This window comes from Bombina bombina, chromosome 7, assembly GCF_027579735.1.
Source record: "Bombina bombina isolate aBomBom1 chromosome 7, aBomBom1.pri, whole genome shotgun sequence".
Taxonomy (NCBI): domain Eukaryota; kingdom Metazoa; phylum Chordata; class Amphibia; order Anura; family Bombinatoridae; genus Bombina; species Bombina bombina.
In genome coordinates, this window is record NC_069505.1 from 63,069,647 (window position 1) to 63,095,724 (window position 26,078).

Sequence of the window (26,078 nt, forward strand, 5' to 3'; positions counted from 1 at the left end):
GAAGACTGCCTCTAAGCTGATTACATTTTGACCACTAGAGGGCATTAGTTCATGTGTTTCACATAGATAACATTGAGCTCATGCACGTGAAGTTACTCTGGAGCCAACACTGATTGGCTAAAATGCAAGTCTGTCAAAAGAACTGAAATAAGGGGGCAGTCTGCAGACGCTTAGATACAAGGTAACTACAGAGGTACAAAGTATATTAATATAACTGTGTTGGTTATGCAAAACTGGGGAATGGGTAATAAAGGGATTATCTATCTTTTTAAAGTGAAGGTAAACTTTGGTGAATGAAAGCCCATTTTTTAAAAATACTATTAAAAACAGGGGCACTTTACAAAGCAGCCGTTTTGTTAAAAAAAAATACTTTTTTTTCACAGCTAAAGCAGCTTCCCCCACCTGGATTTCCTCTCATCACACGTCAGCAATGACTCTCCAATCACAGCATGGCCTCAGGCAATGACTACCCTGGGGGGGAAAGCTGTTATTGGAGGAAGCAGAATTAGTCATTGCTGATGTGTGAATAGAGGATCTCTAGGTGAGGGAAGCTGCTCTGGCTATGAAAAGATAAAAAGGTAATTTTTTTAACAAAACGGCTGCTTTGTAAACTTTGATGAATAAAAGTGCCCCTGTTTTTAAAAGTATTTTTTAAAAAATGGGCTTTCATTCACCAAAGTTTACCTTCACTTTAAACAACAAAAATGCTGGTGTTCACTGTCCCTTTAAACTATTCTCTCAACAATATTTGTAACGAAAAAGTAAATGAAAGTGAAGGTCAATTTCGATGAATAGGTGCCCGTTTTTTAATAAACCTATTAAAAACAAGGGCACTTTAATTAATCAAAATTTACATTTCACTCATTTTCTTCACAAACTTACCTTTTAATCCTGACAGCCGCTGCAGCGCTTCCTCCGCCCGTCGCAAGCCCTCTTTGCGGGTCCAAAATTACGAATCCGGCTTCCTCCAATCACGGCGTTGCCTCAGGCCAAGATTCCTCCAGGGGGGGGGGGAGAGCCGTGATTTGAAGAAAACAAGTGAAATGTAAATTTTGATGAATTAAAGTGCCCTTGTTTTTTAATAGGATTATTAAAAACCGGACACTGATTCATCTAAATTGACATTCACTTGAAGGTAATTTTCATTGATCAAAATCATTGTAGGCACTAAAATATATCAATTAAATTTCCACCGTTCCTCTGCCTGCAACCCATAGTCTGTGTAAAATGACGGATCACGCTGTAGCCAATTGCAATGCACCCAGCAAGTTAGTAATACCGCCTCTGGTTTTTACGCAAAAAGGGGGCACTTACAATTGGCTACAGCATGATTCATCATTTTACACAGAAATAGACTATGCGTTGCGGGCGGAGGAACGGCGGAAAATATAATTTATATATTTTAGCATTTACAATGATTTTGATCAATGAAATTGCCCATCATTAACTTTTTTATTACAAATATTGTTGAGAGAATAGTTTAAGTTTACAATCACTTTAATGATGTATCACTGGCAGCAGGGAGTTATAATTTCTTGAAAATTCAGAGCTGCATTTTGAAAATCACCTTTAAAAATATTGTAAGTATTGCAACAGCCTTACGCTAGCTGAAATGTTTTAAGCGGCATGGATTTTTATATTTTGCAGTTTATAAATGATGTTGTATATGATAAAATTGTTGTTTGACTTTGTACTATGTTTACAATTTTAATAAAACAAATAATAATAAAAAATATATATTCTGAAATTATTTCATTAAACACTGAACCAAAAGCGAACTTTACAAACCTCACAATATGTTTAATTGATCTGCAATAATTAAACGTTTAACCCTCCAGCCTCTCGATGGGAGGGCACAAAAGCATGTCACCTCCTACCTCTTGTCGCCCTGAGTGTTCTGATTCTGTTGAGACCCGTTGCTTTGCAGGTCAGGGATATTGGCAAAGTCGTCCTGCTCTGAGAGACCCAACACCAACGACAGCACAACCATTCGACCTTCCCTGGCAGCAGGTCAAAGGGCATGAGAGAACGGAAAGAAGAGAGACACAGAGGGAAAAAAGCGTTTGAGAGAAGCAAGTACAGATAATGAAATAGAAGCCAAACCCCAATAAAAGGGCCCCACCCCATTATTCACCATCACCTTACATGGCGCTATTAAAGGGGCACAAAATGTTAAATACATGTCATGCACCTCCCTCATGGATGCTTTCATTTTAGAACCTAAGTTACACTGACTGCAGGTATCTGAAGAAGAGTTACTGCACATGTGCAAACAGGTCCCGATCAGTGTTCCCTAAGGCCAGTTTTCTCTGTGACCCAGCATTGAAACAGTTAATATGGGAACCACACTTTGCAGTCTGCATTGTGTAGTGTTTGCTAATTGCTCTAATTAACTGTTTCACTGCTGGGCCGCACACAAAACTGGCACAAACTAGTCACCACTGGAATGTAGTGAAAGCTAGAGTTCAAGATGGCGATGTTCTGTCAGACGAGCGAATTCATCAGACTAGCTAATGGAAGTGACGTTCTGTCAGCTGTCTGATAACAAATCCATATTGCGCATGCGCTCCTCATCGTAGTCGCATTCCAAAGTGACTATGTCACAACCTAAACTTTGCTCTTCGGCTAGAACACTGCACGCACTAACAGCCGTTGGATACTTGTTACAGCGCATGCGTGAAATACAAACGCCTTTAAATATATTAAACATATTTTCAGTTTGTGACCAGTTTAATTATTATATATAAAGGCGTTTGTACACGTGTTAGTAACAAGTGTCCAACAAGTGTATAAACACATAGGGGCCGATTTAACAAATGTCGGACGGACATGATCTGTTGTAGCCTACGCTGTCGGCATTTAACAATGCCGCTAGCAGGGGGTGTCAATCATCCTGATCATAGTTGATCGGAATGATTGCTGTCCGCCACCTTAAAGGTGGCGGACGAGTTAAGGGGCAGCGGTCTTATAACCGCTGCTTCTTAAATTAGGTTTCCGGCAAGCCTGAAGGCTCGCATGGAAACAGCTGCATTTGCAGCATGTTACATCGGCCCCATAGAATGATCGTAAAGCATATAATTCACACAGCTTCCTAAATCTATGCATTGCCTAGATATAGTATGTGTATTATTAACACTTGTTACTAACACGTTTATACACGCCCCTTACATATAATAATTAAACTGGTCACAAACTGAAGCTATGTTTAATCAACACAGTATATATAAAGGCGTCTGTTTTTCTCGCAAGCGCTGTAACAAGTGTCCAACGGCTGTTAGTGTGCGCGGTGTTCTTTCAGAAGATCAAAGTTTAGGTTGTGGCATAGTCACTTCGGAATGCAACTAAAATGAGGAGCGCATGCGCGGATACGGATTTATCATAAGACAGCTGACGGAATGTCACTTGCGTTCGCTAGTCTGGCGAATTCGCTCTTCTGACAGAACAGCGGCGCCCATGACTAGAGGGAGGAGAGAAATACCTCAATACTGTGCTCATAAAATGTATTTCGTTTAATGACCCTTTAACCTGCTGCATTATAGTTAGGATGAGGAATGAAAGAGGGAGGTGAGATGAAAAAGACATGAAGATGACAGAAGATGGGAGCTTTCAGAACCTATCCTTGTATTTTATATTCCACCATATTTTATATTCTCTAGCTGTTCTCCAGTTTTGCAATCCAATTGCCTTAGTCCCCTTTTCTCTAAAGAAACAGACATAGTTCATTATATATTTTAAATACTGTTTTACCTAAAAGGGGCATTATCGTCATGACGCCAGATTCATCATTCAGAAAGAGCAACAGTTTTAAACAGCTTCTAATTTACTTCTTTAGCAAATTTTCTTTGATCTCTTTTGTTGAAAAGCACAGGAGCTGCACGTGTCAGGAGCACTATTTTGCAGCAGTTTTGCAAGTATGTTATCCATTCGCAAAAGCACTAGAGGGCAGCACTATTTCCTGCCATGTAGTTATCCAGACGCCTACCTAGGTTTCTCTTCAACAAAGAATACCACAAGAAAAAAGTAAATTTGACAGTAGAAGTAAACTGGAAACATTTTTTAAAATTGTATGTTCGGTCTAAATCACAAAATAATTTATTAATAATTTAAAAATCTCAGCAATTAAACACTGCATCTTTAAAAATCTACAAAGAAAACTATTGTTTTAAAAGCATTTGAGTCCGATTGCAATTGGCGCGCTATCAAACACCGCCAGAAGTAAACTTTTAACGAGCACCGGTATTAAATGTAAAATGTTTGCTTGCACACACGCTAACTTCAGGACTTCAGATATCGTTACCACGCTAACTTCTTCGACTTCAATAGAGAGCATAAACTGGAGGAAAAAAAAAACACTTTTCGCTTGAGCGCTAACCCTGCACGCATTTGATCACTGCCGCTAAGTCGAAGGCAAGTTATAAATATTTAAACATTTTACATTCCTATGTTCTTCACCATAGAAGAAAATGTTCTATTTTGTTTTAAATAAATATTTATATATATGATGATTTTTTTTGTAATATATATAATATTTTATAGGCATATACATATATATATAGGAATAAGAACATTGGAATGTAAATATTTACAGTAAATACACAGTAAAAACACATTATTAAATATTACATATTTACCACATATAAACATGCACATGCATACACACATATATACATACACACACATAGAATATGTATGTATATATACTATTGTAGCCCTTTCCCAATTAAATACCTTGTCATATACTTTTTAACACTATATCACATTTTTTTAATATTTATATGAAGATAGTGTATATCTGCATTTCATTTTTTATTGTAATATATTTATGTTGTGTTTAGTGCAAATTTTTTATTTACCCTTAAACTTTTACACAAGGACTTCAGTCATGCTAATCTGACGGAGTGCAAAATTTAGTTTGCGTTCGTATGGTCGTTGTTACTTTCAACTTGTAATACACACGCAACTTAGTAAGCTTCCTGATTAGCCTGATTGTATCACCTGTGCAAATTAGCAACATATATAAATTAATCTGCTTGCGCTGATCACATAATTAATGTGTAATGTTTGAGGTGCATGAATCATGTTCAGAACTAGGCTCTAAACAGCCGCTTTCTCCTCATTTGTTTCACTAACAAATAACGAAAGCCAGAATTATGCACATATTTAGTGACTCATTTTACTTCTCTCAATCCCAAAATCATTAGTTTTCATTCTCATTGGTCCCTTAAAAACCAGCCTCCCCTGTAGATGTGACATCATCTATCCATTCTCTAAATCCTATGAGTTTATGTTCCTCACTGACTAATTCACACCCATGAGTTAGTTCAAAACCAAACACCTTCTGACTACATCGAACATGACATTCACATTTCACGGCAGGGATTTGTAATAACAAATTGTAACAAGCTGGAAGTCCTGACCCATATTTGTCTTATGACTATTAACCCTTTAGCGATATGTGTTCTGGATGAAATCATGAAAATTATAAAAATCAAATTATTCAACCACACAATCTAGATAAACACATTAAAACAAATATAAACTATGAGATACAGGGTATTGTAGGCTTGTCACAAACCTTCACGCAGGCAAAATATAATACATTAATTGACGAGCTATGGGGTTGATCTATGTCGACCACAATCACAATCATTGTTTACTAGCATGAACCAGTCCTGTTTAGCTGATCACTATTCAAATTCTTGATGATGGACAACACATTTAGCAGTTATTTTAACTTATAAAGGACATTAAACTAAAAAAATGCTAGATAGAATGAAGTATTCAAAGAAAAGATTAGTTTGAAGATAATATGTAGATGGATTTCTTAAAGTTTCATTAGTTGTTTAATTATTGACAAACTATGTGTAATGTTTTATTGTCTATTAAACAATGTGAGCTGCCATGTTGTAACTTAGGTTACCTTCTCTGCTGAGGCCAATTAGAGACAGTTATAAATAGGTCACTAGAGTGTGCAGCCAATGGCTGTGTGGAATATAACAGTGTTCTTTACTTCCATTTCTAACCACTATGGGGCATATTTTTAAAAGCTTCTTGATGCCTGAAGGCTCGCCAGAAACAGAAGTTACTCCATTATTTGTTCACTCTGCTCTGAGGCCGTGGACAGAAATCAACCCAATCAAATACGATCGGGTTGATTGACACCCCCTGCTAGCGGGATGTGAATCTGCTCTATCTGCAGGGGGGCGGCATTGCACCAGCAGTTCACAAGAACTGCTGGTGCAATGATAAATGCCGACTGCGTATGCGGTCGGCATTTATCGATGTGTGGCGAACATGATACTCTACTTCATATCATGTCCCTCGCACATTGATAAATATGCCTCATAATGAAAAGCTCACAATTTTAGAATGGAATTACAGGAAAACTGGAAAAAAAAAAAAAATGAAAGTATATTGCAGTTTTTTTTTTATATATTTATAACGATTTATAATTTTATATAACCATCTCAAAGTGTTTAATGTCCTTTAAAAGATATACAATGAAAAGGTAGATAAGAACCAAAAGACTGCCCATATTAAATATTACTTATTGCTTTGGATAGCCCTAATGCATGTCCAAGGGCATTTTTGAATTCCTTTAAAGTCTTTGTGTTTACCACCTCAAATGGAAGTTTATTCCATGAATCCACCACCCTTTATGTAAAAAAAACCCTGTTTCCTCACATTTCTCCTGTATCTGCTACCCTTTAGCTTAAGATTGTGACCCCTTGTTTTGGTATTTCTTTTTTAGTGGAAAATGCTTTCAGCTTCTACTTTATTAAGTCCTTCATATTGAATTGCACTGCTAAAAGTACTTGATAAAACCTCAAACTAGATTTTGGAGTAGTAATAGATAACAAGCTAAAGATGGGTGCACAATGCAGGGGCAGCGGCTACAAAGGCTAATAAGATACTAGCATGTCTTAAAAAAAAAAAGGCATTGATTTCAAGGGAGGAAAGCATAATTCTGTCATTATATAAATCTCGGGTAAGACCTCACCTTGATATGGAGTGCTCAATATTGTAAGAGCAATACAATTGTGGAACTCATAAGTTGTATATACACACATTTTATATATGTGTGTATGTGTGTTTATATGTGTATATATGTTGAAAAAAAAAGGGGCAATAGACTTGCTCGACCTAGATACATTTAAAAAATGGTATGGATACATTTCTGGCTAGAAACAGAATTCATGGATATGTTTTGCTTGTGTTAAAAGGGTCACCTTTTCATGAGATTAATTTAAAGGGACACTGAACCCAAGTTTTTCTTTCGTGATTCAAATAGAGCATGCAAAATTAAGCAACTTTCTAATTTACTCCTATTATCAAATTTTCTTCATTCTCTTGGTATCTTTATTTTGAAAGCAAGAATGTAAGTTTAGATGCTAGCCCATTTTTGGTGAACAACCTGGGTTGTTCTTGCTGATTGGTGGATTAATTTAACCGACTAATAAACAAATGCTGTCCAGGGTCTGAACTAAAAAATTGTCTGGCTCCTTAGCTTAGATGCCTTTTTCAAATAAAGATAGCAAGAGAACTAAGAAAAATTAATAATAGGAGTAAATTAGAAAGTTGCTTAAAATTGCCTGCTCTATCTGAATCATTAAAGAAAAAAATTGGGTTTCAGTGTACCTTTAAGCTCAACTGGAGCTTTTTTGTAAGTATATTAGATATGTATAGGTTGAACTCGATGGACTTCAGTCTTTTTTCAACCTCATCTGTTGGAATCTGTTGGCGCTCTACAAATAACCGATAATAATAATAATAATAATAATAATAATATACTTTTATAACATTTAAACCTCTAAATTTCTGCCTGTTTTCAAAGCCACTGCAGACAGCCTCTTATCACATCACAAGTACGGTGCGATGAGCAGCGGACTGTTGTTAACTAGCAGTCATGCCAGTCATCGATCTCGCTGCTATTCGGCTTTTACACCAACTTATTATACTCTGTCACTAAACACCACCACTATACTAAAATGTTTAACCCCTATCCCTCTGTTTTCGGACCCCACCTGCAACTTTAATAAAACTATTAACCCCTATCCCACCGCTCCTCGGACCCTGCCACAACTAAATAATGTATTAACCCCTATCCCGCCGCTCCCGGACCCCACCAACCACTAAATAAATGTATTAACCCCGAAACCCCCTGGCCTCCCATATCACTACCACTTACTAAACCTATTAACCCCTAAACCGCCAGCCCCCACATCGCCATAAACTAAATTAAGCTATTAACCCTAAACCTAACAACCCGCTAACTTTAATATTAAATATTAACTCATCCCTATCTTATAAAAAATAAAACTTACTGTAATTTAAATTAAACTATATTAAAACTATTAATTAACCTACCTTAACTATTATACTACAATTACATTAAACTATATTAAACTATTAATTAACCTACTTAACTATTATACTACAATTACATTAAACTATATTAAACTATTAATTAACCTACCTAACTATACTAAAACTACACTAAACTACCAATTACATTAACTATATTACATATTTAAAAACCTAACCCTACTCAAATTATTTAAATCTACAATAAAAAATTACTATATTATAAAAAAAATAAACTCTAAGTTACACAAAAAAAAAAACAGTATCAAAAATAAAAAACATTACACCTAATCTAATAGCTCTATCAAAATAAAAAAGCCCCCCCAAAATAAAAAACCCTAGCCTACAATAAACTACCAATGGCCCTTAAAAGGGCCTTTTGCAGGGCATTGCCCCAAAGAAATCAGCTCTTTTACCTGTAAAAAAAAAAATACAAACACCCCCCAAGAGTAAAACCCACCACCCACACAACCAACCCCCCAAATAAAAACCCTATTTAAAAAACCTAAGCTCCCCATTGCCCTGAAAATGGCATTTGTATGGGCATTGCCCTTAAAAGGGCATTTAGCTCTTTAACTGCCCAGACCCTACTCTAAAAAAAAACCCCACCCTATAAACCCTTAAAAAAACCTAACACTAACCCCCGAAGATCCACTTACAGTTTTTGAAGACCGAAATCCATCCTCATCCAAGCGGCAGAAGTCCTCATTGAAACCGGAAGAAGTCTTCATCCAAGTGGGCCCGAAGTCCCTCATCGAAGCCGGCATCTTTCTTCTGCATCCATCCGCATTGGAGCAGATCCATCTTCAAGACATCCGGTGCGGGAGCATCCTCTTCTTATGATGGTCAACGCAGAATGAAGTTTCCCTTTAAAGTACGTCATCCAAGATGGGGTCCCCTTACATTCCGATTGGCTGATAGAATTCTATCAGCCAATAGGAATTAAAGGGGGAAAAATCCTATTGGCTGTTGCAATCACCAATGGATTGAGCTTTCATCCTATTGCTGATCCAATCAGCCAATAGGATTGAGCTTGCATTCTATTGGCTGATTGGAATAGCGGCGAGCGTACCTGTTAGAAATTTGATAACTGGCAAAAGGTGTCAAGATCAGTGCCGAATTTGTATTCAGAACATCTGTAATGACGTAAGCATCGATCTGTGTCGGATTGAGACCGGCGGATTGAATGTTATCACAAATTTTCAACTTTGTAGGCTTTGATAACTATGTAGAATCAAGCTCGCACAATTACGCTGTGAATTCTGGTGTATTTGCGGTAGAAACGGCTTGATAAATAGGGCCTTACAGATACAAGCTAATCACAGAGGTTAAAAGTGTATTAATTTAACAGTATTGTATGCAAAACTGGGGAATGGTAAATAAAGGGATTATCTATCTTTTTAAACAATAACATTTTTTGAGTAGACAATTCTGTCTGAAATGTAAAAAAGATGATCTACAGAAAACAAGATTACAATAAATTCCTATATTATATATATTGTAAACTCGATAGCAGAAATTGCTTTTGATGATTATCTGGTAGCTGATGACATGTTTGCTTATAGGGACAGTCAAGTCCAAAAAAACTTTCATGATTTAAAAAAGGTATTGTAATTTTTAACAACTTTCCAATTTTCTTTTATCACCAATTTTGCTTTGTTCTTTTGGTATTCTTAGTTAAAAGCTAACCTAGGAGTTCATATGCTAATTTCTTAGACCTTGAAGACTGCCTCTAATCTGAATGCATTGTGACCACTATAGGGCATTAGTTTATGTGTTTTATATAGATAACATTGAGCTCATGCACGTAAAGTTACCCTGGAGTGAGCACTGATTGGCTAAAATGCAAGTCTGTCAAAAGAACTGAAATAAGGGGGTAGTCTGCAGAGGCATAGATAAAAGGTAATCACAGAGGTAAAAAGTATATTAATATAAGGGTGTTGGTTATGCAATGCTGGTGAATGGGTAATAAAGGGATTATCTTTCTTTTTAAACAACAAAAAATCTGGTGTTGACTGTCCCTTTAATATGCCCCCTCTTGGGTGAGCACTTTAAAATTTATTTTCTTGGGGAACACAGAGGCATTTGCAAGATAGGAAAAGCTATTGTTGTCTCGTCACTGTTTGACCTCACAAACTGTGGTAACAGAGCATAGGTTTATGCATTATGTTCTGTAATACTGCATTAGGCGACTTTATTTCAATCTGCTACAAGAATGGCTTAATTAACCCCGTGGCACAAGTGAACAGAGCCTGAAATATGATTCCCCTGATTAGTGAGATGCTAAACTTTCCAGTGCTGGCTGTTGAATATGCAACATGTGTGAGCAGATCTCTATTTTTTTTTTTACTTTGTTACACCTAAAAAAATGAATATTCCTATGCTATAAAAATAATCCTTTTTATTTCTGCATTATATTAGTCAATAATAGTGTGGGAGTTTTTCTTCTCAGCCAGTGGAATTAAAATAAACAGCATTCACTGAAAGGGATATAAAACCCAAAATTTTCCTTTCATTATTTAGACAGAACATTCAATTTTAAACAACTTTCCAATTTACTTTATTTGCTTTTTTCTCTTGGTATTGTTTGTTGAAGGAGCAACAAAGCACTACTGTTTTGTTGTAGTGGACAATACAAAGGCACATCAGTGGCACTAATAAAGCTTGGACTAAAAAGGACCCTTCCCTAAACTTAGCCTATGCTACATCAGAATAAATTTCTGATGTAACCAAATGAGTAAAAATGTAAATTATGTGATCGTTCATGCGATCACGTGATTTCAATGAGGGGGATCGGGTGAGGGGGGAGTGCCTATGATGCCAGGGCTGGACTGGCAGAAAAAGAAGCCCTGGAAACTTTGTAGATCAACCCTATTTCCGTTGAGTTAGTAGATTGCGCACACCCCATTTTTCTCTAAGGGGGATTACTGGCATAATCCTTCCCCGAATATTTTTTTTCTGAATTATAATATTAGTTTTTGTAAATAAAAATGTCATATTTATGTTATATAGCAACCCTACAACCTAATTACATCCATTAGGCATTTAAATTGTAGCATTTCAGCCCCAGCTGCTTCAGGCCCACCGGGAAATCTCCTGGTATCCTAGTAGGCCAATCCGACTTTGTATTACGCTAGACACCGCCCTCCAGCCTGCAATCCCATATTGCAGAGGTTTCAGGACAGCTGAACGCGTAGGACGTTCCATGCCAACCTAACGGCGCTAAAGCCGAGGGTAGTTAGAAAGGCATAGTACGTCCTAAAAGCGGGAATGAGTTAAAGGGAGTGAGGCAGTAAAATTAAACTTTCATGATTCAGATAGAGCAGCAATTTTAAACAATTTTCCAATTTACTTATATTATCTTGGTTTTGATCTTAAGTATCCATTGTTGAAGAGTAAAGCTAGGTAGGCACAGGAGCAGCTATAATGCCGGCAATTAGCCAATAATGCAATATTATGACTAATATAATGTAGAAATAAAAAGGACTATTTTTATAGCATAGGAACATTCATTTTTTAGGTGCAAAAGTATTTGTATTTATATATTTGTATAGCATACATAAGCAATTAAGCCTAAGAGGCCAATTTACCAAATGGCGGACGGACATGATTGAACTGCTTGTGCAATGCTGCCCCCTGCAGATTCTTGGCCAATCGCCATCTAGCAGGGGGTGTTAAACCAATCGCATCTGATCGGGTTGATTGCTGTCCGCAGCCTCAGAGGCCGCTGCTTCTTAACTGCTGTTTCTGGCGAGCCTAAAGACTTGCACGGAAACAGGGGCCATTCAACCCTTGATAAATTGGCTCCCGTATGTCTTTTCTAATGAATTATGAAGAACTTTGTAATATAATTTTCTAATTTATTTTGCCCCTTTTTCATGTAATTTAGCTCTGAAAATGGTGGCTTTTCTAATTTTCAGACCTGGAAATGCACCTGCTGACTTCTCAAGGTTAACCCTGCTACATACATTTCCCTAATTGGTATAGGCAGATAACAACTGCAAAACAATGCAGTTTATACTAACATAATGACTGTGGCAAGCCTTGTAGACGGCAAATAAGGCAAGTGATGGGGTGGAGTTTGGCTATTGAGAAACAAATGCAGCAAATAAGAAGTTAAAGGGACATAAAGTAAAATTGAAACTTTTATGATTCAACTTTCTCATTTATAATACTTCTATTATCAAATGTGCTTTGTTCTTTTGGTATCCTTTGTTGGAAACCATACCTAGGAACGAAGCAGTAATGCAATACTGGGAGCTAGCTGCTGATTACTGGCTGCACATATTTGCCTCTTGTCAGCTAGCTCCCAGTACTGCATTGCTGTTTCTTCAACAAAGGATACCAATAAAATGAAGAAAATTTGATAAAAAAAGTAAAAAAATAATTTAAAATTGTATGTTCTATATGAATCATGAAGGAAAGATGTGGGGTTTCATGTCCCTTTGTTTATTTATTTTTTTATTGGTTATTGATACGTTTTCAATAGCAAGATGACGGGATGACTTCTGATTAGAAGTGTTTACTGTCCCTTTAATGATACATTTTGTGGCGGATAATATTATAAATCTACATAATGTACTAAAGTGAGTAAGCAATGCATTCATTGTCTACGGAAACATTAAAAAACACAAATGTATTTGTTTGGAGATGGCGATAGCATTTTGCAAACCAACATTAAAATCGTTCGTAGAGCAAATACAGCGCATTTAAACCTGAAGGGCTAATTGGATTGCTGGTTAAATCAGATTTGTTGGCTTGTGCATGTCTGGCAGAGATGTTTTTACAGAACTGGCAACAATTTTTCTGACAAGAATCAACAATCTCATGTGACATTTAACCCCTTAGCAGCCAAAGAGGACATCAGACCCTTTTCTATGCAATGCTTCTCTGGTACTTAATGGGTTAAGGGGGTCTGCAAAAGCTTAAAAACGGGGATCTGTCTCCTCAGCCTCCACATGCAAATAAAGTCTAACTGCGCCCCCACCCCACACACACACACACAGAGTTATCCTTAACAGCAACCTGGTCCCACCAAAATTATCTTTATGCTCCAGCATCACTGTAATACACCTATTCACAACCAGTTTCCTCTATTCCAATACTCAGCACCACCACACAAACTCTTGTCACTGCAATACTCAGCACCACAACACAAACTCTTGTCACTGCAATACTCAGCACCACCACACAAACTCTTGTCACTGCAATACTCGGCACCACAACACAAACTCTTGTCACTACAAAATTTCTCATGTCACATATCATTCTCAAACAACTCTTGTTACATATTCATTTCAACACAAACTCTTGTCATACAATATTCATTTCAACACAAACTCTTGTCATACAATATTCATTTCCAGCACACTGTCCTTGTCACTACAATATACATTTCACACAAACTTTGTACAATATCATTTACAAATCATAATCATTTCAACACAAACTTGTCACTACAATATCATTTTCCCAACACAAACGCTTGTCACTACAATATTCATTTCTCAACACAAACTCTTGTCACTACAATATTCATTTCCAACACAAACTTGTCACTACAATATTCATTTCCCAACACAAACTTTGTCACTACAATATTCATTTCCCAACACAAACTCTTGTCACTACAATATTCATTTCCCAACACAAATCTTGTCTTGTCACTACAATACATTTCCCAACACAAACTTGTCACTACAATATTCATTCCCAACACAAACTCTTGTCACTACAATATTCATTTCCCCACAAAACTCTTGTCACTACAATATTCATTTCCCAACACAAACGCTTGTCACTACAATATTAATTTCCCCACAAACTCTTGTCACTACAAATATTCATTTCCCAACACAAACTCTTGTCACTACAATATTCATTTCCCAGCACAAACTCTTGTCACTACAATATTAATTTCCCAACAAAACTTGTCACTACAATATCATTTCCCAGCACAAACTCTTGTCACTACAATATTCATTTCCCAACACAAACTCTTGTCACTACAATATTCATTTCCCAGCACAAACTCTTGTCACTACAATATTAATTTCCCAACACAAACTCTTGTCACTACAATATTCATTCCCAGCACAAACTCTTGTCACTACAATATTAATTTCACAACTCTTGTCACTACTATTCATTTCCCAGCACAAACTTGTCACTACAATATTAATTTCCAACACAAACTCTTGTCACTACAATATTCATTTCCCAGCACAAACTCTTGTCACTGACAATATTAATTTCCCAACACAAACTCTTGTCACTACAAATATTCATTTCCCAGCACAAACTCTTGTCACTACAATATTCATTTCCCAACACAAACTCTTGTCACTACAATATTCATTTCCCAACACAAACTCTTGTCACTACAATATTCATTTCCCAACACAAACTCTTGTCCACTACAATATTCATTTCCAAGCACAAACTCTTGTCACTACAATATTAATTTCCCAACACAAACTCTTGTCACTACAATATTCATTCCCCAACACAAACTCTTGTCACTACAATATTCATTTCCCAACACAAACTCTTGTCACTACAATATTCATTTCCCAACACAAACGCTTGTCACTACAATATTAATTTCCCAACACAAACTTTTGTCACTACAATATTCATTTCCCAACACAAACTCTTGTCACTACAATATTAATTCCCCAACACAAACTCTTGTCACTACAATATTCATTTCCAAGCACGAACCCTTGTCGTCACTACAATATTCATTTCCCAACACAAACTCTTGTCACTACAATATTCATTCCCCAATACAAACTCTTGTCACTACAATATTCATTTCCCAGCACAAAGTCTTGTCACTACAATATTCATTTCCCAGCACAAACTCGTGTCACTACAATATTCATTTCCCAGCACAAACTATTTGCCCAGTTAAGTGACTGGACTGACTAAACAGAAAAACAACGCGTTTGAAGGACACACTCCTTCATCACCTGAAACGCGTTGTGTTCCTGTTTAGTCTGGCCAGACATGAAAGTGATGGTAAATCCAAGTGTATAACAAACACTAGGATTTACCATCACTAAAAATAAAGATTAGTTTCAGTCATCATTTAATAAAAAAAATACTGTTAAACTCACCCTATATGTGCCGCGAATATATCGCTAACTCAGCTACTGAGGCTGCCCACGGTACATCCCTCTTCTTCAATAAGGTGACGTTTTCACCTCTAACCGATGACTGGAACAGTTTATTTTAATGATGGTAAATCCTAGTGTTTGTTGTATTTACCATCACATTAATGTCTGGCCAGACTAAACAGGAACACAACGCGATTAAGGTGATGAAGGGGTGTGTCCCTGAAAACGCGTTGTGTTCCTGTTTAGTCTGGCCTGACCTTAATCAGGAAGTCTCCTAACTGGGAAGAATTTTTGCTTTTAGTTTGTACTGAGAAATTAATATTGTTTTTTGCTTTGTCAATATTATGGTAGCCTAGGAACAATAGTCATTTTATATTTTATTATATAAATTTTTTATTGTATTGTTAAACATAAAATAAATCTTTTATTGGATCTGTATTTGTAGCACTTTCTGCTTTTTGTATATACAAATTAATATAGTTACCTAGGTAATTATATTTGTTTTAAAATGGCAGCTATAAATTCATTTTTTTTGGAACAATTTCCTTTTTTCCTCTCTTGGAGTTTGCTGCTACATATTTGCTTTATTGTTTATTGATGTTTTTATGGCTTTCCAAGCGAACCTTTACCTTTACTTTAGCTGCGTCAAGTCCAAGCGTGGCTATTGTTAGATATTTAGCAACACAATCAGCCTTGTTTGTTGTACCTGAGAGTGATATTAAAAATCATAAAATTAAGGTTTATTCAAATATTTAGTCACCATATAAATAGATATCTAAAGCGTTTACCGGTATCATATGTTGAAATTTTCCACTTTCCTCAAAATTGTGGTCTATTATGTGCGTTATAATTTAAAGGTACAGTAAAATCAAAATTAAACACGCATGATTTAGACAGAACATACACATTTAAACAGCTTTCCAATTTACTTCTATTGTCAAATTTGATTTGTTCTTTGCTATCCTTTGTTTAAGTGTAACCCTATACCGAATCATAGGACCTCAAGGGTGTGCACATGTATTTAGCAGTTTATGGCAGCAGTGTATAATGATGCTATAAACATTGTTGCAAATACTGCTACCTTAAGACGGCTAAAGACACGTGCACGCTCCTGAGCTCCTATCAGCATACCTAAATTTACTCTTCAACAAAAGATGCCAAGAGAGCAAAGTGAATTTCATAATAGAAAACAATTGGAAAGTTGCTTAAAATTGCATGTGCTATCTGAATCATTTAACTTTGACTTAGTGCTTGTAATTTATTATTTTGAACTTCAATATTAATAAAATAAGAAAACCTAATATAAAATATATCAACCTAAATGTGATACTGTCTATTTTCAGCCCTCTTTCTTGTTCCTCATTATCAGTTACAGTTTTAAAAGCACTCCTTATTGGTTAAGATGATAACCAATCAGTATTGCTTAAAAATATGATAAATAAGAGGAAGGCTCTATGCTCTGACCAATGCAAGAGAGAGTAACTGAAGGATCCCTGTTGCTTCTTCCTGAAGAGACAGCAGACAAAAGACACTAAAATGGCGATTAAGCTAGTAACTTTTTGGTGATTTCTGTATATTTCTTTATTTCTTGTGTGTGGGGACTCTTCACTGTTGGGGGAGTCCCTGAGTGTTGGAGAGGTTCCTTGGAATTTGTGATATTGTGCTAGGGATGTGGTGTAGGAATGGTTTCATTAAGGATATCTGATAAGGGCAAAGTCTTGCAATGGAACCAGGTCAGAATTAGGGTTTATTACATTAGGACTGGGTTATGGTTTAAAGAGATAGTCTAGTCAAAAGTAAAGTTTCATGATTCAGATAGAGCATCAATTTTAAGCAACTTTCTAATTTACTCATACTATCAATTTTCTTTGTTCTCTTAGTATCTTTATTTGAAAAGGGTGGAATGTAAGCATAGGAGCCATCCATTTTTGGTTTTAGTACACTGGGTAGCACTTGCTGATTATTGGCTACATTTAGACACCAATCAGCAAGCGTTACCCAGGTGCTGAACCAAAAATGGCCGGCTCCTAAGCTTAAATGAAGAACATAGGTATTTGAAGTATTTCTATTAAAAAAAAAACCAACTATTCAATTTTGTAAAATAGGAATCCATGTGTATACATATGTACACATATAAACACATACGCTTCAGAGCCCTTTCCAGTCACACACCTTGTCATATACCATATCCCTTTCAAACCCTTTTTAAAACATTATTTCAATAATTAATATTTTATATTAAACATATATATATATATATCGAGAAATAGATACGGGAGAGAAGCAAATGCTTTAAAATTTATATATAAAGCTAGTGAACAAGGGTAACCTCCAATCGGTCCTTGTTGATATTATAAGTACATATGGTGCAAGCCCTTAAATAGTATTATAATGTGTAATATAACAGAAGAACTCATCCTGGAAAATAGCCAGGTTGAAAAAAGACAGGGAAACAGCACTCTTTTGAAAAAACAATATTTTTACTAGCACGATTTATATACATAAGTGGTAAAGGGGATGGCAATCGGAGTCCTGCCTCCACCCCTTGAACCGCAAGGATAGGCAAAGTACACTGTGTGTAAGGTACAAAAATAGTTTGCAACAACAATATTTATCAAAAAAACAAATATTTATTATGGGACCTTCCGAGTCCAATATACAAAACCTGACCGTCAGGGGATGTGCGGAACAAGTTGCGCAATATGTAAATGCAGCACAATACAAAGCTGACTTAAGTAAAGCCTGTCACACTTCCTACACCCAGCTGCACACAGCACCTCTGTGAAGAGGTAATTGCTGGGCAGGTAAGAACGTTGTAAGGGATCTAAGAAAGTGATGACAGCTTTATAACAGGCGGGATAAGCTAGTCAGATATACCTTGCAAACTGTACATAGAAGAATTTATATTCAGAGGGGAAGTGTATTCCTGGGATCAACTACACCCTGCTGCAGGCCGACGCCTCACTCAGGAGGTATAGCGGTCGGGCAGGTAGAAAAATGGGATCTAAGTGATCTAATGGAAACACGCCCTCAGGATATGTACATAAATAGATAGACCAGACATTTAAATCTTCATGTATGGATGACTTGTATTGCAGACAAGGTATAAGTAAGTACATTCAAGAAAACAGCGTTATTGCATGCCATGCAGAAAAGCAATTAGGTGTGTTAGTATTCAGCATATGTCTGTCCATTTTAAGTTCCTAGAAAAAGCTGTGCCCCCTCTCGACAGAGTGGCGTTTGCCAGGTGCGAAATTCATGCACATAAGCCAAAGCTGATTCATGCAGTTAGCGGCAAGGAATGTAATGGAACCATACGACCTGATAGCTGCAATGACAAGTCGGGCCGTGCCGAGTAGCTGTGAGTCCATGACATGTATGCCAAAATATGCCGAGTTTTGATTCTGACTTTGCTTTAAGAGTGCCTGGTAGTAAACCGCAGGACTTGTTTGCAGATTCTTTGCTTAATGATCTTCACACGCACATCACGTGATCCGGTCGGCTGGACCTATGCTGACGCGCGTTTCACCCGTGCGTCCAAGTTGCTTAACGGGCTTCGTCAGGGCGTGATATCCAAGGTGCACCTGTAACTCTATTTATACCTAGTGTCGTTTTGCGCCTCTACTGACGGGTGAAAGTATTGCAAGTATTTGCAAAGTATCAACAATTAAGGAAAAACCAAAATGTGTCTATATTCAAATATGAAGTAATAAAAAAGAATCTATCTTACTTTACATTGAAATCTAGAGAAATATAAAGGAGAAAATAATAAATATATTGATGTTGCAATCGTCTTTTATTAAAAATTAACAGAATTTAGCCTACTATAGTACAAGACGCTAGAGAATGTGTTCATTCACAGAAAAACAGGCCATATCCAATTTGTCATTGAGGCCTGCAGGAAGCTGGGTAACCCAAAACTGAGATCCACCTGCATTCCTTTTGGAGGAGAATTCTGTCATTATCCCCCCCTCTATTGTTGGTTATGCCCCTATCTATCCCGATAAAGGAGAGAGAGTCAGGATTACTGTCATGCATGTGTTCGTAATGTTTGGCAACATTACTTTTCTGGTTCTTATATTTCACATCGTCCCGGTGCTCTGTTATCCGGTCTTTTATGGCCCTTCTCGTTTTCCCACGTAATAACGCGGGCAGCTACACGAAAGAAGGTAAACAACCCCTTCCGTGTTGCAATTCACAAAGTGTTTTAGAGTATATGTTTTTCCTGTGTGTGTTGCAAATTGTTTGGTTTTAACCATATACTTGCATGCAACACATTTCCCACAGGGATGGTTGCCATAGGATCTGTGTTTGGACAACCAATTTTGTTGTTTAGGAGTCGACAAATATTGGCTCCTCACCAATTTGTCTTTAAGACTCGGTGCCCTTTTGGCTGTGATGTTTGGAAAATCCCCAACATCACGTGATACTGCTTCATCACTAGTCAAAGTGTGCCAGTTGTGTGCCAAAATCTGTTTTAATGAGGTCCAATGGCAATTATACTCAGTGACCAATCTAATTTTTGATGATTCACCAGTCTTGTCTTTGGGTACCAAAAGACTATCCCTATTCAGATGGGCCGCACCGGTTAGGGCTTGTTTCACTATCCTCTTTGAATATCCTCTATTCAAAACCTTTTTTCCATTTCAGCCGCATGCTGATAGTACTTCCCTTTTGTGGAACAATTTCGGCGTAGCCTGAGAAATTGGCCCTTAGGGATACCCCTTTTTAGGTGGCTTGGGTGATGGCTAGAAGCGTGAAGAAGGCTATTAGTGGCCGTGCTTTTGCGATAGTTTTCTGTCATCAGGCAGCCATCTTTAATCTTCACATTTATATCCAAAAAGGATATGTCTTCCTTACTAAACTGTAGGGTAAGTGAGATATTACTCTTGTTCTTATTTAGAGAATTCACAAATTCTTTCAAGGTCTGCTCTGAGCCTTCCCAGACTAGGAAGACATCATCCACATATCGTAGCCATATGTGGATGTTCTCGTCGAAAAGGGGATTCTGGTACACTTCTTCCATTTCCCAGATGCCTAGATGGAGACACGCATAAGTGGGAGCACATGTTGCTCCCATAGCTGTGCCCTGTTGCTGGGAATATATCTTATGTCAAACATAAATATGTTATTTGTAAGTGTGAATTTTAGCAGTTCAAATCGCGAATGTCAGTATGTTTGTACAGCACTCATACCTCTCGTCGATAAGAAATGCTTACATGCCCTAAGTCCTACTTCGGTGGTGGGATTGATGAATATAGTCCCTCCACGTCTAGGGTGACAAGGATGGCATTTACGGGGAGCACCAACCTGTCAATCTTACGTAGGAAATCCGAGGTATCCATGATGTATGATGGAAGGGTGATGTGGGTAGGGTCTAAGAAAGGAGTCCACGTAGTTGGCCCAGATTTTCAGTAAGGCTGCCTATGCCAGCCACAATCGGTCTACCTGGAGGATGGTTGGCATTTTTGTGGATCTTAGGGATGCAGTAAAATACAGGCATCACCGGATGGTTCTGGATATAGGTACTTAAATTCTGTGGAGGTTATAATATCCTTGCTTTTTGCTTCTTTCAAAATATTGAAAAGTGCAAATTGTAATGCAGGGATCGGGTTAAACGTTAAACTCTTGTAGAATGGTTTTATCCAAGAGTTGACGTTTAACCTCCAAAGTATACATGTTTCGTCCAGAGAACCAAATTCCCACCCTTATCCGCGGGTTTTATTACAAAGCCCTTGGCATTCATTAGCTGGTTTAAGTGCCTTTCTTTCAGATTTTGTTAGATTGTCATTGACCAATCCAGTGAAGGGTTGTCCTAGGATTTGTTTTTTCAACTTCTCTGACGAAAATGTTCACCAGCTGGTACCATGGATAGCTGTGGCGATGTATTTGGATTTTGCCTTAAAATTAGAGTGAAACCTCTCATACTGGATGGAGTCTTCCATCTGTGAGGGGGACATATTGGCTGCCTTCACTATCTGCCAAAGACTCTGAAGGTTCAATATGCTAGATGTATCTTCTCTATTTAGAGCAACATCCTCCACTAGGTGTCTACTCTTTCCTTTCATATTTTGCGATAGTACAACCCGACGTGCAAATAGCGTGTAGGTCTTTAATAAAACTTAAACTTATAAGTGATTAGTAGGACAAAAGGTCAATCCTTTTTTAAAACCTCTATATGTATGAGATTCAATTTGAAGGAGGATAGATTGATTATCTGAAGACCCCTCTTCTGAATTATTCAATATCCCCTTCGACCCCGAAACCCTCGCGATCTGCCCCGAGGGTAGTTCGTTTGGTTCTGGTCGTACTCCGTTGCGTCGTTGCTCTGGAGGGATACCTCCTCTCTTCTAAGTGTGGTACCTGCTGCTTTTCCTCCTCCTTTTTCTTCCCCCTCTCCTCCTTCTCCTAAAAAAGACTGGTGAAGTTCCTACGGGTAGATCTTCGGTGCTCAGATTCTATATCTGACCCATCAGTACCCGAGTCGTAGGAACTTCTTTGTGGCAGATAATTAAAAACTTTTTTATTTTTTATAATCATCATTGTCTCGCGAGAATTTCCTACCTTTTCTTAATTTAATATCAGTTTGTAACCTTGATATTTGTTGCTTTTATCTCCTCATTTAGTTTTGCAAAGTTTGTATTACTTGAAAAAGTGTTAACCAGTTTAAGTGATTCCTCTGCCTGAGTGATGGTCTTTTCTAGTCTTTCTTTGTTACGAATGACCATTTTTTTCATCAAAATGATGGAGCAGTCTGAGAGGCTGGAATTCCAACCTTCCATAAACTCATCACCTCCCTCGTCTTCCCTCAGATTAGTCCCAGGGTCCAATCTGAAGACGTAAACCCCTCGGATGATGTTCATTTTAATATAATCTCAAGGCTTGATGTCTCAGCCCTAAGTTTTACTTGTTTAACAAGTTGTTTTTTATAGCTTTTAAAAGCACCATAGATGTTTGACTGGTGTATTGCTACTAGTATCCTGACTCTCTTCCAAATTGGATACAGATAGTGAGGCTGTAAGGTTCAGCCTCCCAATTTTCATCTGAAAATGTAAATAGCCATTCTAATAGTGTCTTGTAAAGTAATATATATGCCAAAACCTCACGGTCCAAAGCCGGAGGAGACAAGGGTATCCAGAATGCCAAAAGGAACCCCAAAGGTTTTACCAGGGCAATGTATGATATTCCTGTTATTTAGCTAGGGGATCTATCTCCACCGGGACCAGGGGAAGCTAGGATAAACCTAAGTAGCCTGGTATAATAATAAAGAATATCGGAGAATTAGATACGGGAGAGAAGCAAATGCTTTAAAATTTATATATAAGCTAGTGAACAAGGGTAACCTCCAATCGGTCCTTGTTGATATTATAAGTACATATGGTGCAAGCCCTTAAATAGTATTATAATGTGTAATATAACAGAAGAACACATCCTGGAAAATAGCCAGGTTGAAAAAAGACAGGGAAACAGCACTCTTTTGAAAAAACAATATTTTTACTAGCACGATTTATATACATAAGTGGTAAAGGGGATGGGCAATCGGGAGTCCTGCCTCCACCCTTGAACCGCAAGGATGAGCAAAGTACACTGTGTGTAAGGTACAAAATAGTTTGCAACAACAAATATTTATCAAAAAAACAAATATTTATTATGGGACCTTCCGAGTCCAATATACAAAACCTGACCGGTCAGGGGATGTGCGGAACAAGTTGCGCAATATGTAAATGGCAAGCACAATACAAAGCTGACATAAGTAAAGCCTGTCACACTTCCTACACCCCAGCTGCACACAGCACCTCTGTGAAGAGGTAATTGCTGGGCAGGTAAGACGTTGTAAGGGATCTAAGAAAGTGATGACAGCTTTATAACAGGCGGGATAAGCTAGTCAGATATACCTTGCAAACTGTACATAGAAGAATTTATATTCAGAGGGGAAGTGTATTCCTGGGATCAACTACACCCTGCTGCAGCCGACGCCTCACTCAGGAGGTATAGCGGTCGGGCAGGTAGAAAAATGGGATCTAAGTGATCTAATGGAAACACGCCCTCAGGATATGTACATAAATAGATAGACCAGACATTTAAATCTTCATGTATGGATGACTTGTATTGCAGACAAGGTATAAGTAAGTACATTCAAGAAAACAGCGTTATTGCATGCCATGCAGAAAAGCAATTAGGTGTGTTAGTATTCAGCATATGTCTGTCCATTTTAAGTTCCTAGAAAAAGCTGTGCCCCCTCTCGACAGAGTGGCGTTTGCCAGGTGCGAAATTCATGCACATAAGCCAAAGCTGATTCATGCAGTTAGCGGCAAGGAATGTAATGGAACCATACGACCTGATAGCTGCAATGACAAGTCGGCCGTGCCGAGTAGCTGTGAGTCCATGACATGTATGCCAAAATATGCCGAGTTTTGATTCTGACTTTGCTACGCCGAAATTGTTCCACAAAAGGGAAGTACTATCAGCATGCGGCTGAAATGGAAAAAAGGTTTTTGAATAGAGGATATTCAAAGAGGATAGTGAAACAAGCCCTAACCGGTGCGGCCCATCTGAATAGGGATAGTCTTTTGGTACCCAAAGACAAGACTGGTGAATCATCAAAAATTAGATTGGTCACTGAGTATAATTGCCATTGGACCTCATTAAAACAGATTTTGGCACACAACTGGCACACTTTGACTAGTGATGAAGCAGTATCACGTGATGTTGGGGATTTTCCAAACATCACAGCCAAAAGGGCACCGAGTCTTAAAGACAAATTGGTGAGGAGCCAATATTTGTCGACTCCTAAACAACAAAATTGGTTGTCCAAACACAGATCCTATGGCAACCATCCCTGTGGGAAATGTGTTGCATGCAAGTATATGGTTTAAAACCAAACAATTTGCAACACACACAGGAAAAACATATACTCTAAAACACTTTGTGAATTGCAACACGGAAGGGGTTGTTTACCTTCTTTCGTGTAGCTGCCCGCGTTATTACGTGGGAAAAACGAGAAGGGCCATAAAAGGACCGGATAACAGAGCACCGGGACGATGTGAAATATAAGAACCAGAAAAGTAATGTTGCCAAACATTACGAACACATGCATGACAGTAATCCTGACTCTCTCTCCTTTATCGGGATAGATAGGGGCATAACCAACAATAGAGGGGGGGATAATGACAGAATTCTTCCTCCAAAAGGAATGCAGGTGGATCTCAGTTTTGGGTACCCAGCTTCCTGCAGGCCTCAATGACAAATTGGATATGGCCTGTTTTCTGTGAATGAACACATTCTCTAGCGTCTTGTACTATAGTAGGCTAAATTCTGTTAATTTTTAATAAAAAGACGATTGCAACATCAATATATTTATTATTTTCTCCTTTATATTTCTCTAGATTTCAATGTAAAGTAAGATAGATTCTTTTTTATTACTTCATATTTGAATATAGACACATTTTGGTTTTTCCTTAATTGTTGATACTTTGCAAATACTTGCAATACTTTCACCCGTCAGTAGAGGCGCAAAACGACACTAGGTATAAATAGAGTTACAGGTGCACCTTGGATATCACGCCCTGACGAAGCCCGTTAAGCAACTTGGACGCACGGGTGAAACGCGCGTCGGCATAGGTCCAGCCGACCGGATCACGTGATGTGCGTGTGAAGATCATTAAGCAAAGAATCTGCAAACAAGTCCTGCGGTTTACTACCAGGCACTCTTAAAGCAAAGTCAGAATCAAAACTCGGCATATTTTGGCATACATGTCATGGACTCACAGCTACTCGGCACGGCCGACTTGTCATTGCAGCTATCAGGTCGTATGGTTCCATTACATTCCTTGCCGCTAACTGCATGAATCAGCTTTGGCTTATGTGCATGAATTTCGCACCTGGCAAACGCCACTCTGTCGAGAGGGGGCACAGCTTTTTCTAGGAACTTAAAATGGACAGACATATGCTGAATACTAACACACCTAATTGCTTTTCTGCATGGCATGCAATAACGCTGTTTTCTTGAATGTACTTACTTATACCTTGTCTGCAATACAAGTCATCCATACATGAAGATTTAAATGTCTGGTCTATCTATTTATGTACATATCCTGAGGGCGTGTTTCCATTAGATCACTTAGATCCCATTTTTCTACCTGCCCGACCGCTATACCTCCTGAGTGAGGCGTCGGCTGCAGCAGGGTGTAGTTGATCCCAGGAATACACTTCCCCTCTGAATATAAATTCTTCTATGTACAGTTTGCAAGGTATATCTGACTAGCTTATCCCGCCTGTTATAAAGCTGTCATCACTTTCTTAGATCCCTTACAACGTCTTACCTGCCCAGCAATTACCTCTTCACAGAGGTGCTGTGTGCAGCTGGGTGTAGGAAGTGTGACAGGCTTTACTTAAGTCAGCTTTGTATTGTGCTGCATTTACATATTGCGCAACTTGTTCCGCACATCCCCTGACCGGTCAGGTTTTGTATATTGGACTCGGAAGGTCCCATAATAAATATTTGTTTTTTTGATAAATATTGTTGTTGCAAACTATTTTGTACCTTACACACAGTGTACTTTGCCTATCCTTGCGGTTCAAGGGTGGAGGCAG

At 37.9% G+C, this 26,078-nt stretch overlaps 1 protein-coding gene across 1 annotated transcript in view; it reads right to left on the reverse strand.

Moving 5' to 3' along the window:
- The window catches only part of LOC128636223 (synaptotagmin-7-like), a 990,418-nt gene that overhangs the window by 251,099 nt on the left and 713,241 nt on the right, over window positions 1-26,078 (reverse strand). The window contains exon 7 of the mRNA XM_053689266.1: window positions 1,878-2,000. Coding sequence (XP_053545241.1) covers window positions 1,878-2,000 — 123 coding nt within the window. The remainder of the gene's footprint in view (window positions 1-1,877; window positions 2,001-26,078) is intronic.